Source organism: Cladophialophora yegresii (assembly GCF_000585515.1).
Source record: "Cladophialophora yegresii CBS 114405 chromosome Unknown aczIN-supercont1.4, whole genome shotgun sequence".
In the NCBI taxonomy this organism is placed as follows: Eukaryota; Fungi; Ascomycota; class Eurotiomycetes; order Chaetothyriales; family Herpotrichiellaceae; genus Cladophialophora; species Cladophialophora yegresii.
This window is the reverse complement of record NW_006913048.1, coordinates 762,384-777,121: the sequence shown is the minus strand read 5'-3', so window position 1 is coordinate 777,121 and position 14,738 is coordinate 762,384. Positions and strand designations below refer to the sequence as shown.

Here is a 14,738-nt window from a genome sequence, read left to right as displayed (position 1 = left end):
GCTGACATCCCGCGTGTCTTCACATCACGTTTTGTTCCTGTTGTGCTTCCACCCTATTCATTACATACAATCATATTCTTAGATATCCCGACGACGCTTGGCTTCTGAATGCATCACTACCCTAGTCATACTTTGCACTCTTCCTAAGTTCATTGCTAGCGTGGCTGATCGAGCCCTGGGTTGAAACTGCATTGCGAGTCTGCTCAATGGACGCAGTCGATGTTCCCTTGACCGTCTGAGCCGCCCGACCCTCCCCCACCACATATCTCTATGGCCAGCAAAGGCCATCCCGAACGAGGCCGCTCTACCGTCACCCGGAATGAAGCAATTGCTCAGGAATCGGCCACTCAATCCTCTATCGAACCGTCGGGACGCCCCTCTGCCCGAGCACGGCCTTCGTCGAGTCCTTCATCGAACAATGAGAAGTCGAGATCCAAGTTAGAAAAATGGACTTTGGGAATTCTGAATGACAAGGAAACCGAGGAGGTGCCCGGGACAGTCCTGCTGCTCTCCAAGACCCGCAACGAACCGCTAGGTCTGGAATATCAACATGGCGGCCGGAACAGGAGCAACTCTTCGATGCCGGCCCAGCCACTGTCACCCAGACGTCCTTCTGTGGGCCCTAAGAAGAAGACGAAGGACGGGGCAGTGATACTGGACCCCCAGCCAGATGACTCGCTGAACGATCCCCTCAACTGGCCGACCTGGCGCCGGGACACCGCTCTTCTTACTCTCGGATTCTATTGCATGATCGGCGGCGGCATGACGCCCATTCTGGCGGCTGGCTTCAACAACGTCGCCGACGATTTTGACGTCTCGTATTCGCAAGTTGCTTTGACGACAGGTTTGTACATGATGGGGATGGGGGTGGGTAGTGTTATCTTCTCGCCAACAGCTATCCTATACGGGAAGCGTCCGGTCTACATTGGCGGCGCTGTGATGTTTGTCCTAAGCTCTGTCTGGTGTGCTCTGGCACCCAACTATGCCCACTTGGCCACCGCGAGAGTCTTCCAGGGTATATCTGTGAGTCCGGTGGAATGCTTGCCATCTGCCACTATTGCCGAGATCTTCTTTCTCCATGAGAGAGCTTTTCGCGTGGGGATATACACGCTTTTGCTGCTAGGAGGAAAGAATTTGATACCACTCGTGAGCGCTGTCCTAATCGATGCAAAAGGGTGGAGATGGGTATTCTGGTGAGTCCTTTTCCTTGTGAACTGGCCTCTTTGCTTACTTGCGTAGGGTCGTGGCCATTGTGGTGGGCTTCGGCGGCGTCCTCCTCTTTTTCTTCGTTCCTGAAACCTTCTGGGATCGCACTCCGAGACCTAAGTCGAGGCGACCCACTGCTCATCGAACCCTGTCCAACCTCCTCCATCCCCGGCACAACAAAACCACTGCGGACGAAGAGCCACCTCTGGGTCGACCCGAAAGTACCGTTGCTGTTGAGAAACCCTTGACCGCAAGACAGCATATGTTGCTTGACCAAAACGCACATGCTCGATTTGAGGATAGCCTAGAAGACGAGAAGACGGCACGGCAAGATGACAAAGACACCACTGAAATATCCAACACTGCCCCTTCAATAAGAAGCACTTCAAGTGCTCCTAGGACCCCTGAAAAGAACAGTGACGCGGCACCCATGACGGACGGCACCAATGAGGGCAACAGCTCAGAGGCAGTCAGTCAGGGCTCACCGCCACCAAGGGCCCCAATACAACAACCGGCGCCCACTGCTCTTCCTCGCAAAAAGTTCAAGCCCACTGGTCTGGCTATGCCGCCGAAACCGGATACGCGCACCTTCTCAGGGCCTTGGGATGGAACTCAGAATAGTAAACCAATCGGACTACCGGCAGGCTTCATGCCTCCTTCTGGTCTTGCTAATCTTGGACAATCGTCTCCTGACCATGACTTATCCGTTCCACATCTTCACAACCTCAATTCCCCATATTACGTTGAATTGGAAAAGGGCGGCGACTACCTCAGCCATCATGAGGCTCCCGAACCGCACCACGAAGAGTTCAAAGAGCAAAGGTCCGAATTGGCACGACTGGACACCAATGTGACGCTGCCTGGCTCCAAATACGGTCATTCTGACCTAGAGAAGTCAAGATCGGGGAGCATTGAGGAAGGGATCCATTCTCCCAAACTTGCTCGCTACACAACAGAACTTCGACATTCGCCTCCAAAGTCGTATGTCGAGACACTCCGGCTTTGGAACGGAAGGCTCTCCAAATCGAGCTGGTTTCTGGTGGCTCTTCGGCCATTCATCTTGTTCGCGTACCCCAGTATTCTATGGTCGACACTGGTGTACTCGCTGTCGATTGGGTGGCTTATTGTGCTGTCTGAATCCATCTCGGATATCTACAAGAGCCGGGACAGCTACAACTTTACTTCCCTACAAGCCGGACTGGTCTACGTCTCGCCGTTTGTGGGCGGCATTCTGGGTACAGCAGTCGCGGGAAAGGTGTCCGATATCATCGTCCGGTACATGTCTCGGAAGAACGGCGGTGTGTACGAGCCGGAATTTCGACTCGTCATGGCAATCCCCGTGGCCATCAGCACAGCCATCGGCCTGATGGGTTTTGGCTGGTCGGCAGAAGAGAGGGATGCTTGGATCGTGCCCACCGTCTTTTTCGGAGTCATCTCATTTGGTTGCTCCCTGGGATCGACCACGGCAATTACGTTCTGCGTGGATTCCTACAGGCAGTATGCTGGTGAAGCTCTCGTGACTCTGAATTTCAGCAAGAACATTTTCCATGGCTTGGTGTTTAGTCTGTTCTTTGCGAGCTGGTTGGAGCACGAAGGACCGAAGAGCACATTTCTGGCCATCGGCGGCATTCAGATTGCGTGCATGTTCCTCACGATACCCATGTACATTTACGGCAAGAGGGCTCGGATGTGGACCGTGCGCAAGGGCTTCATGGAGAAGTTTTGAAGAGCCGGCCATCAAGGGTGCAGCGCTCATGGGGTGCGGAAGCCCAAGGTGTTACATAGTCCAGAAGATGTTGGTGGGTTTCTCCCAAATCGGTGCATAGCGGAGGCGTTAGGTGGGTGGTTATCTGGGAATCGAAGAGTAATGAGCATCACGCGTCGCACGAGCAGAGTAAGCAAGCACATGCTTCAGGACAGGAATCACGACGACCACAGTACAACAGGAATAGATATCGGAATGGTAGAGAATAGCATGTTTGTTGAGACCTATCCGCTAAACCATGCGAGGTATTGGAGCAGGCGTCCTATGTAGTCCGCTTACATCCAAGACCATGCAGAAGACAAAAGCCGATACATGGGCCAGAGACGACATCCGATTTGAAACTGGAGCAAATGTCCCTGTTAGTCCGCCGACATCCAGGACAGTACAAGTCGTAGAGAGGAGAATCACGACGACTACAGTGGGCAAGAATAATTAGCAATTAGGAATGGTAGAGTAGGGGGAGTAGGGAACAGAGTACGAAGTAATTACTGTATCTTCTCAATTCTCGAATTTATCCGTCAAGACCGCGACCGGAGTACTCGTACGGAGTAGGGAGTATTCGAGCAGGTCACCTGTTTCTTCGTGATCTGATACTGCGGGTACTGTAATGCAATCCAAGAGATATAATTACCTAGGTTATTACTCCGTACGTTTTCCCGAGGAGAGAATCGGAATTCACGACGACCACAGTGATTAATTAACAGTACAGTACAACAAGAAGAGATACAGTATTGGACTTGGTTAGAGAGGAGAGAGAGGAGAGAAACAAATACGGAGTACGGGGTACTCCGTACATGTACCTTTCCGTTTGATTATCCGTCAAGCCGAAACATACATACCTCGTACCTACGTATGAGGTATGAGGTATAAGGTACTGGAGCAAGTGTCCTTCGTGGTTCCGCTGACGTGGCGTCAAAGTAACAGATACATATTGCCAATGGGTAAGAGTACCTACCTGGATAGAGAACAGTACATCTCTTTCGATACCCGTTACACCATACGAAGTACGAAGTACGAAGTATTGGAGCGGGTGTCCTTTTGTAGTCTAGTCCGCTGGTATTCAAGGCGGTACATGTATGTCTAGAGACGATATCGGTACTCGATCGACTAGACCCACTCGTCCCAGGACGAAAAGGAGGAGAGGAGGGAGGCCATCGACCTCTAGATGGCTCACAATGAGGTCAATGACCCGCAGGCCAGCTTGCTGGGAGATTTCCCTTGGATACAGTTCATATGCGTGCGTGCATGCAGTACCGCTGGGTGACTGCTCGAGGGACTGCTCCCGGGACCTAAGAATAGGCACTGCAAAATAACCACGAACCACACTACTGTACTCTACTCGGCGAACTTCCAGTCTACAGGTGGCGGTCCGTGACTCCGCGCCTTGCCCCCGTCATACTCGAGTACGTCCCATGCGAACGCGGGCGTACGTGTACCGGGAGGGTATGGTATGATATGGTATGGTATGGTATGCAGATAGCCAGGACAGGGGCGAGGAATTGGACAAAGGTGTAGCTAAGCCAGTCTGGGCTAACACGGACGGTGACGTGTGACGTTGTCAATGTACTCGTGCTCGTGCTCATACTCGTTGGATATCAATTCGAAGGGCTGGAGGGATGTGTGGTTTTGTCAGTACACAAAGTTGACGCGGGAGTGCCTCCCATGGAAAAGGGGAGGAAAAGGGAAGGGTATGCCAGATGGTCTTGCTGGTTCGGTGGTTTGGCGGTCATATTTTGTTACCGACACTCTATGCATACTGATTAGCTTGGTGTTCTCGAAAACTAGCCGTGCGTAAAAGATACCAACTAATTGGCTGGCTGGCTGGCTGCTGTTGTTGAGAGTACGTCCCTTTTTGGCCCCAACAGGTGAGGACAGTCAGGAGGTACGGAGTATGGTAAACATAGCTTTCAACACGTACACAGTAGCCGTGTCGCATGTGGTTATGGAGCGCACCCTGTCGTGTCCCTTGCCTGATATGGTAGAGGGGTAGAACAATGGAACGAACCGGCGAAGGTTCCAAGTCTCTTGGCTCCGAAAATAACTCGTAGTGCCCAGTTGATCGAAGCGTCCTGACATCAAGGGACACGAGCGGGGCGCGCACGCGGTACAGTACTGGTGACGACCGGTGTGGTGTTGAGATCCTCTGGTGCATGGGGATGCATTCCGTCTGCTCAATGGGCTGTTGAGAAAATGCCTCGAGAGGGAATGTTCCGATCGCAGGAACTGGGCGTCCGCGCGCAGAACAACCACGAGTCACCCGGACGGGGAACCTACTCTACTACCCTCGTACGAGTTAGTCGATCAACGAGACGGCAGGATGATTCGACTTGTCTGCAATCCAATGCATGACGTTTCTCAAGATATAGCACTCGTAGTGGGTGAAGCCAGACTGTGTGGAGTATCAAAGGTCACGAGGTATTTTTAGAAACTGTTCGTCTTGGACCGTTGTTCGTATAGGCACCTTACTGAAAAACCTCGCCTATCGTGCGGTCTGTATGGCGGAGAAGTAAAGCTGTATGTCAGGAATAATGGAAGGGCGTCTTCTTCTGATGTCGCTCGAAGTGGCATATAGATGGAACATGTTGTGAGAGGTTGAAGCTCGAGCTTGGCTTGTCGGAGGAGTAATGTCAGGACTGTCGTTCCCAGAGAGGTTAACTTCGCGAAGGAAAGATCACCGCCGATCTTGTCTTTCCATGGTGCTTCCAACACAGATGTCTGAGCAGAAATTCAATCCCCATGGTTGGATATCTGAGGACGCGCGATTTATTCCCGGCAAGGCAGACAGCATCGTCGGGTCAAGATTGTACTCCCACACCCACCGGGGCGCGTCTCGGCACGTGGGGATTGAACATGGTTTCATGCAGGAATCATTCGGATTCCATGGGCCGAGTCCCCTCGTGTCCAGAGGCAGTAATGGGTAAATGCCCCCCGCAGGTGATGCTGAACCTAGACCTGAAGCAGCTGCAGATAAGGCACGCCAACGGTGCAGGCGCGGTAGGCGAATCAGGCACACCAGGCAGACACTCGATGCGCATATCTTTAGAGGGCTCCTGAATGGTTCGTTGTAAGGAGTAGGTTCAGGACCAGCGTGAGGTCATCCTCGTGGAGCCTGGGCAGTTCCGCTTTCGGCACTTGTACCCTCGAGAAAGAACCGTCCAGTGTCACTAAGGGCGTCAGGTCATCCGGGATGTCGTTGGAGAAGCGTGCGCTACCGTGGCTGTGACTCGAAGTTCGACAAATAAACGGAGCATTAGATTCCTAGCAGTCATCTGACTCCAGGCACCAAGGCACGGACGTGTAGGCAGCCAGATCAAAATCTCTCGTAGTCGTTTGAGCGGAGCATCGCGAAAGATCGGGACAGGCGTGATTAGGAACCGAGGATGCATCTAGAGCCCCAGTGCTTGTTAATCCATACACAGTATGGCCGGGCCATCAACACCGTCACCACCATCTACACAGTAGGGGCTAAAGAGCCTAAACTACCCACTAAAGGCCCCCCCTTCGGCTGCGGCTTTCCCATCGCCCAATCCGGAGCCGTCGGAGACGATTAGGGCGCCACAGCCTTCTGGCCAGGGGTAGGACATGACACAGCATGGAGCCCTGGAACTTGGTTATGCGTCGATGTCGGTGACTGATCCATTGACTGTCCCTTCTCTGTCTCTTGACCCGTTTGCCAATGATAAACAATGTAACGCCAGCTCTCCGGTATGACCAAAGCCATGGACCCTGGAGAAGTTTGAGCATCGAGCACTTTGTTTATTGGCCAAACACATAGCTCGATACCAGGACCCAGCCGTTACCGACTGTCCTGCAGTAGCCGAGATGACTCCTTCAAGATCGGTCCGTGCGAAAGATGCTGGCCCGCGTTGCAGGTCCACGTCTATAACTATGTCCGGTCACAGTTCTGCCGCTTGGAACCTTTGAACGTCAAGCAACCAGCCAAGGTGAGCTGTCCTCAAGGGGGTGACTAGGGTCCAGGTCGACGACATCTTGTCTTGATACGCGCAGAATACGACAAGCGGACTTTTGCTGCATTGAACGAGGCTGTGCTCCTGAAGAACACCGAGACACGTCTGTTCGGCGACTTGCCTGTTGGCAGGCCCTGTTGGCAAGGGTCATTGGAGGTGCATGTCGTAAGGCATCACTGTTTTGCTGGCGTATATCAACATGTGAGCTCTCGCGTCAGGTATGCTTTAATTCTTGGAGTCTTAATGCATCTTCCAGCTTGCTTGTGTCTGATATGGAAGAAAAGCCATCGCGTCCATTTCAGCAAACCTCAACCGAAGAACACAGACAAGTCTCGTCAACTGAAAGAAATATCGGGCGGCAGGATTCAGCCGAAGTAGACCAACACGATTGGCAACCGAGCGGCTCTGTTGGCCCGAACGTACAAGACACATCGCCCAGGTCGATAGAACAAGAGGAAGAGGTTTCCTTTAGGACGAGTCCCCTGATCGAGCAGCATTCCGCAGCGTCAACTCCTCAAGGTACCCACGACCCATCCGAAGACAAAGGGAAAGAACGGGACATGAGCTATCCAGGCGACTACCATTATTCAAGAATGGCAAATGCGCAGAGCGAAAGAGAAAGAACATCCTCATCAGGTCAACGTCGACCCGACACGTCGAGATCAAGTACCTCCTCTGGCAGCAGCAGCAATGCAAGTACACCCCGTCAAGGTACGGAGGCGGCAAGAGATACCAAGAAAGACGACCGATCAGGAAGCAGCGGTGGTGGCAGTGGAGGTGCCGGCGCGACCGGCAGCAGTGGCAGCAGCCGTTCGAGACTTGTCGCCGGAGTCTTTGTAAGGTACTGACCGATACCAAGCAAGTCTCAGGCAACGACACGTACTGGGACACGGCGTGGGACAAACGGATCCAACCCTCCTCTCCCAAAGACCGCACACATATCTTTATACCCCATTCAGCACGAAGTTACGAGACCCGGCTCATGTTTTTCAGTCAACCGAATATCACTGTACTACCATAATGAAACAGATCACAATCATCTATCATGACTTGCTTGATTTCTCTTTCTATCTAGTTGCTTGCATGTCCTGGACAGGGCAGCAAATGATTAGTCTACATGCAACGGCTCAGCTGGGGGCTTGGACGAAGCCACTATATAAGCAAGATGCTGAATAGTCCCGCTCGCGCACAGCCCGTCCAGCAACATGCTCGAATTGCGTCTTTAGTTCGTCTTATCGTCTCAATATTTCAAAACATTTATCGTATCTTCATTTGGGAGGCGGAGATGGACTCTGTCCTTGCAGGTGATTCTTCATCTCCGGCATACCGGGAACAGGCTGTCGAGGTATTTGTGGCGCAGCGTAAGCTCTTTGCGAGAATGCATTGCCTGGCACATACCGTCCTGGGCTTGAAATGGGCTGCGCTTGTGACATTTGAGGCGAGGTGGACTGGTTATTCTGCTCAGGCGCAGAACTGGCTGTTGGATGGCTGTAGTTTAAAGGTGTGACTGTGGTCCAGCCCTGTGGTGCTGTTGACGCCACAGGCATCGCTTGAGGGGTATCTTCGAAGTAGCTGACTCTTTGGGGGGCAGATACAGTTGCATTAATTGGTTGTGGTGGCGAAGGTTCCGCAATGGTGGGGATTGTGCGTGAGCCGCCCATAGCATCCGCACCCGGGATCTGAAGCCCGCTGTTTCGTGCGGCACGTCGCCGACCCACTGTCGACTCCCTCCGGAGGATGTCGCGTACACTGTCGACATCATTGGAACGTTGCTTGTTCACCTGAAGCTCACGCTCATGATCAAGCATGTCCTCGGGATCGACGGCCACCTTGCGCTTAACAAGGTGGTCGACTGCCGAAGCTTCTCTGGCCTCTGCACCCGTTGTTGTGCTCGTGTTGTCAGTTGATTGAACTTTGGGAAGTTCCACCCGAGTCTTGTTCTGCTCCATAAGCGGCACCAGTCTCTTCTTGTCAGCTTCTTCATCGAAGATCTCCTTGTTCTTCCGCGCAAGTTCATCGGGGATGGCAACTGAGTATGTCGGATTTGCCTTGTGTCCAGCAGGAGGACCACCACCTCCAGGCCCATAGATAGGAACTTTCCGTGTGGCCAGAACAAGAGCGCACATAAACTTGCTTCTTCGTGCTGCCCGAATAGCCTCGTTTGCCCAGTTTGATTTGTGTCGGATTTCAATCTGCACCTCCATCTTGTTCATCTCAGCCAAACCGGTGACTTCGATATCAATGTCTGGCTGGAAGTCACGTGCGTTGTCTTTATCACGGACGAAAGTTGTCATTTCTTTCTTGAGCAAATCCAGGTCTTCGAATGTGGTACCAAAGTCGACGTAGAGCAGGATCCTCTCGCGCATTGCTTTGCTGCGTGACACATTGTCAATCCAGAGCGAGTTGAGTACAATGTTAGGAACCTGTGTGCGCTTGCCGTCTTTGACTCGTCGGAATACAGTGTAGAGGAGGGACATGCGCTCTACAACGTATGGTATGTCGGTGATATCCACCCTGTCGCCAACGTCGAATGGGTGCTTGACGAAGAGAAAGATGCAGGAGCCAAGAACCTCCTGGGCTGTGGTAGCAAAGACAAATGACATGGACAGAATTGCAGTGCCGGCCGTCGCGAGAGTCGTGGTGAAATTGCGATTCAACCAGGCAACGAAGATGAAGATGGTGGCGACGAAGACAACGGTGCAGAGAAGGTTGTCGAGGACGTTGATTGCTTGGTCGACATCGTGCATGCTGCTTGCGATGGATTGGCGTTCTCGGCCGAATTCGGTTACCCGAAGAATCATCTCTTCCAGCGAAATGTCTCCATTGCCATCCACGTCCAGGACCTCGAAGGCTTCGTGAGCCTCTTGTTCCCTTTCATGGCCAAGGACATCGATAACATCTTCGATGGTCAAGGCATCCTTGCCTTCAAGGACGAAGGACATCCAGAGGCGTCGAGCAAGGGCTTCAGCAGAGTGCTTCTTTTCTAAAGCTTGTACGACGATCGAATGAGAAGCGGTGGGGCTGAAAACCTTCTTGCCGGTAATTTCTTGGGCAACGTTGCCAAACGCTGCTGTGACCTTATCGCCAACTCGAGCAACGTTCTGAATGAGTCTCATAGGCGTGGCGGAGCCAGATCGCTTGTGGCCGGGTAACATGCTGTTTCGGTTGCTGCGCTCACCGAGATCGAGGACATCGTTGATCAAGTAATCTTCTTCAAGAAACTCTCGAGAGTATTCGGGGAAGAGCTTCCGAGAAGCTTCATAGAGCAAGCCGACCAGGTATACATTCCGTTTGGAATCTTTGATCCTGTCGTCAAATTGCTTACGGTGGTAGCTGATTGAGAGAAGCTGAACTAGCACCTTCTCTCCGAGCAAGATCAGAGTTGAGAAGACGCAGGCGAAGAGAATATTCTTCACAATGCTCTCCCAGTCCTTCAACTTGGTCTCTCCACGTGATCTCTGGTCGGGATTGAGAGTCATGATTGGGACGAAAGTTGCTAATGATGTGACTGCCCAGCCAACCAGTGAAAGCGGGATCTCAAGCGCGCTGAGCATCAAGGCATATTTTCGTGTGCCTGCGCTGACCACTCCGCAGATGAATTGGAAGAGAAACGGCAGGTAATGCGCCACCATCTTGGAGACCCAGAGCGAAACCCATACGACCTCGAGCCATGTGAAGAACCAGACAATTTTGACGCCTCCAATCCGAGCTCTAGGAGCGACCGTGGCACCGATTATGATGGGGACGGCAATCGCCAAAGCAAGTGGAGCGACATAGATAAAGTAGCGAGTAAGAATCGAAAAGTTGTAGACCTTCCTGTAGAATCGGCCCACGGCATTCAACGAGCCGTCATCCTTGTCGTTGTTGCTCCGGGCCTGATCTGCCAATCTTCTCCTCCTGCCCCCGGGTCCTCTGTGAAAGTGACCTTGCTTCTCATCCATCTGATCGGGGTTCCAGCCCACGTCGTATTGGGTCGTTGACGGAGAAGTCGCGTCGGGCTTTCGGGCACCGGTAGTGCTGCCAGCCGTGTTGACCTTGGTCAGCGGGATATCAATCGTAACATCGTTAGGGTTTGCCATCTCGGGGGACGTTTTGGGGTTAAGAGGTTCGAAGCCGTCCGGGGAAAATTTCTTGTAGTGACCGCGTTGTGACATCCCGGGAGTGATGTCACACCCGAAGGCTGAAGTGAAGGAAAAGAATGTGGGCAGTGCCCGCAGTATCTGAGAAGGTACTACGGTACCTGAAGTGAAGGAGTTCGAAGACTCGTACGCGTTCTCTACCTGAGAGTAACGCGGTCTGTTCAAAAAATGAACTGGTCTCGAGGCCGATTGACCAGGGTGTAACCAGGCAAACGAGGGCGATCTAAACAGGGGACAAGATAGATGAAATTGTGTTACAGGGAGAGCAAAAGCGGTTACGTGGGCTACCACCTGTAAGAAAAAAAGTGTCGAGAAATAAGCGAGTGTTGAAGATGAAGAGTGAACAAAGACGATGAAAGGGAGGGTTGGACGTTTCCAATGTCAGTGCTATGTACTACGCACAGCTCCATCACGTCTCCAATGCACACAACAAATTTTCGAGGTTGCTCCTCCTCATGACGAAGCCTTGTTTCCAACCAGCGGCTCCCCTGTTGATGGAGAGCAAACTGGGGAACGGGTGAGAATCCTTCTGGTCTGATTTGCCCGGTTCAAACGATAACCCAATTGTGGTAGTGGCCGACTGGGCATTTTCGCCAGGAACCGCTCCGCCTGTGGCCACTCAACGGCCGTCGGGCAACTGCGCCCTGTCACGCCTGTCGAGACCCTGGCGAGGATTTTTCCAGGCATGCAGGCCCAAATGTCACTGAGCCGTTTGTGCCCGAAACACAGGTCCCGGTAAGGGATGGTGCTCGGATGTGGCTTACGCCACGGCTGATTTGGCTTGAATCTCAAACAAGTCCTGAAACACGTCCACGCACTTGGCAGCATTCTTGCCCACCGCGGTCCCCAACGCATGCATTTCTGTGTGCTGTGGACTTCGTACGGGGACTGAGTACAAACATACACGTCAGCAGAACTTTCCAGCGAGCTTGAATTACCTACGCCCTTCGCCCGTCCTTCGAAAACCAGCAAAAGGTAGGTAAAGGGAATGGTGACCCGAATGCCAGTGTTCAGAGAGTGCACAGTACTGCTGCGTAATAAGGCCGATCAGTCAGCGGGAAATAAGCATCAGCACGAATTCCGTGTCATTGGTCCCCAGAAATTGATTTCGGATGCTGCTTCATGTTGATCGTACGTACGTCCATTGTCCCGGTCACATAGTGACCTCTTACAACTTCTGGTACTACTCTCGGACCGTCTTTTTCCTGTCGAATGTCAGCTATCCGGGGGCACTCATTTAACGTTCCAGAACTTTGGGGCCATCAATGTTGGTAGGACTTGTCGAGAACCAGGGTTCAAACACAAGTGATAGGCCTTACGTGTATCCAAGAAGCCTCAGCAGTTACCTAGTACCACCTTAGAGTTGCTTCTTCGGAAACTGGTATCCTGCATCATACAGATTAAGCTGCGAGGTCGTGGGCAGCGCATAACACACCCAAGACTGAACCCGGCATCCAAACCGAATTCTGGAGTCACAGATGATGAAACAACAAAAACTCTACCACAACCTCTCTTCGAACAGAGACGCTGTGATAGTAGTTTTCATTACCACCAACATTCTTTGATTGGGCTATATCCGGTGGCCAGCCGGTCTACTCCCAGTTCGCGAACATCTCGTAGATGAGCGCCGATTCGGCTTGAGTCAAGTACGCAAATGTGGTTGGGTTTTGTTTGTGTCGGGATTCGAACTGGTTTTCGGATCGAAGGGAGGCGTCGTTGTCGATGTCGAAGTCGAAGGAGGGTTCGAAGGTCGGTATGGGATGTCGAGACAATTCGTCAGTGGAACGCCTTCTAGCCCGGTGCTAGTTTGATCCAAACCACCGAGGAAATTGTGTGGAACATTTTCTGCATTTTCGATATATCAAGTACAGAGGTGCGGTGAAGAAGGTTGTCAGGTGACTGTGTGAAGGCAGGAAGGTAGGGGAAGGAAATGTTGACTTGAGTCCATGGTGGCAAAAATCCAAGGCGAGGTAAGTGGCATCCATGATTTCTACTGCCAATATTCCACAATGCACATTTTAACCTTTGCATGGTTCCTCGCATGTTCTGGCCTGGCTTTCAGACACATCACCCAAAGCTCGGAACCGTTGTACTTCTTGGCAAGGACAGAAATGCCTCGACCGCTTCCTGCGGCAAAGCTGACCACCGGTCGAAGAGCCCGATACTGCAATATCCGGCGGTCCGACGGTGTAAACAATGGACAGGAACAAAGCAAGCAATCCTTTTCAGCCTTAAAGGGCCTTGTTCCTTGACTGTTCTGCGCCTTTGTAGCGCTTTCAGGATCTTCCATTGACCCCATACAGACTGTTGAAGCTTTGTTCCAATAATAACTGCTTACAGCGAAGAGACCCGAGCAGATGGCCTCAACTTCTATTGCTGTATTTCTTCAGCACATTTTCCCACAAGGTAACCAGCAAATCGAAGAAGACTCGTAGAAAGACCACGTGTTGCCAGATTCCAGATCTGCAGCTGCGTACTACTGAGCACCAGCATCTTGATTCAATATGCCGTAGAAGTTTCTTGTTATGCAAGATAGGCGGCCTCGAGTGACGCCGGCGTCACCACAGCATGGAGGGCCAAGACAAGCCTCAGCGCAGAAGACACCGATAAGAAAAGTCGTCGACGCAGACGGAAACAAGCGGCTGGTACGCCGCGTTGCCAGAGAAGACGGCTTCGAACCTGTTCGCGAGCAACGTCGTCCGGGAGCGACCAATCAGCCTGATTTCGAAAAGGGTCGATGTTATCAAGCTCAATATGAAGCACGGCAACGACCACAATATAAAGCACATCACCGACCAGAATACCATGCCACTCATGGCACCGGACGAGCACCGCATTCGCTGGGATCAAGGGTACCCGCGAAAGCTGATCGTCGACTACATGCCAATGAAGTAGAATATCGCCTGTGGTCTGAGTCTGTTGCTCACCCGCAGTCAGGACTCCGTCCAGCCCCGCCTACTCATCATCAGGAAGACCCATATCGTGCAGCCGAACGAGCGCGTCGAGAAGCGAAGAAAGCCAAGTACATGAAGTGGCTTGAGTGCTTCATCTCATGAACGCAAAGCTGTGGTATAAACCACAAGGTAGGTCAAGTGGCTCCCTAGAGGAGTCTCTGGCGCATCTCAGAGAAGCAGTGCCCTTCAGCAAGGTAAGCATAAATGTAGACTAATCGATACGGATACCAAATAACTAACAGCAAATCTTGACCTGTCCAATCTCCATCTGCGTCGATGCAAATAACGCATGGTTACATGATCAGAGAGATCAATGAATGCATTGCTGAATATTGCTAGTTTCACACACGACCAGCCACCAACAACGTCGACTAGTTATAATTCCGTCCGCAGTGGCCAAGGAGATGGTATGAAAGCTGATATGCGGTACTCCGTCCTCCACGTTCTAGTTCATGAAACTTTCCAGAGTGCGATGCAATTACCCCAGCTTTCCTCCACAAAATCCCTTGGCTAAGGACAGCCTTGGCTGGATGCGCCTCGGAACATTGCTCGTTCTTCCCCCTCTTCGCTTCGGGTTTCTCCTTGGAAAGGGTTACCTACGCTCAGAGAGCTGATTTTTGAATGAACGAATACGATTCTTGATTCAACCTTGTAACAGCTGCTGGTCCCAACGTAGTCCGAAGACGGACAGGTGCCTGACACTCCG

General features: G+C 52.1%; 2 protein-coding genes across 2 annotated transcripts; one reads left to right on the top strand and one right to left on the bottom strand.

Moving 5' to 3' along the window:
- Nucleotides 1-270: 270 nt before the first annotated feature.
- Nucleotides 271-2,932, top strand: A1O7_05597 (uncharacterized protein; the record flags this gene model as incomplete). Its single annotated transcript, XM_007759605.1, has 2 exons — nucleotides 271-1,193; nucleotides 1,240-2,932. 2 exons carry the CDS (start codon nucleotides 271-273, stop codon nucleotides 2,930-2,932), a joined length of 2,616 nt encoding a protein of 871 aa, XP_007757795.1.
- Nucleotides 2,933-8,207: 5,275 nt separating this feature from the next.
- A1O7_05596 (uncharacterized protein) lies at nucleotides 8,208-11,093 on the bottom strand (the record flags this gene model as incomplete). Its single annotated transcript, XM_007759604.1, has 1 exon — nucleotides 8,208-11,093. The coding sequence occupies one exon, from the start codon at nucleotides 11,091-11,093 to the stop codon at nucleotides 8,208-8,210; it is 2,886 nt and encodes a 961-aa protein (XP_007757794.1).
- Between the last annotated feature and the right edge of the window lie 3,645 nt (nucleotides 11,094-14,738).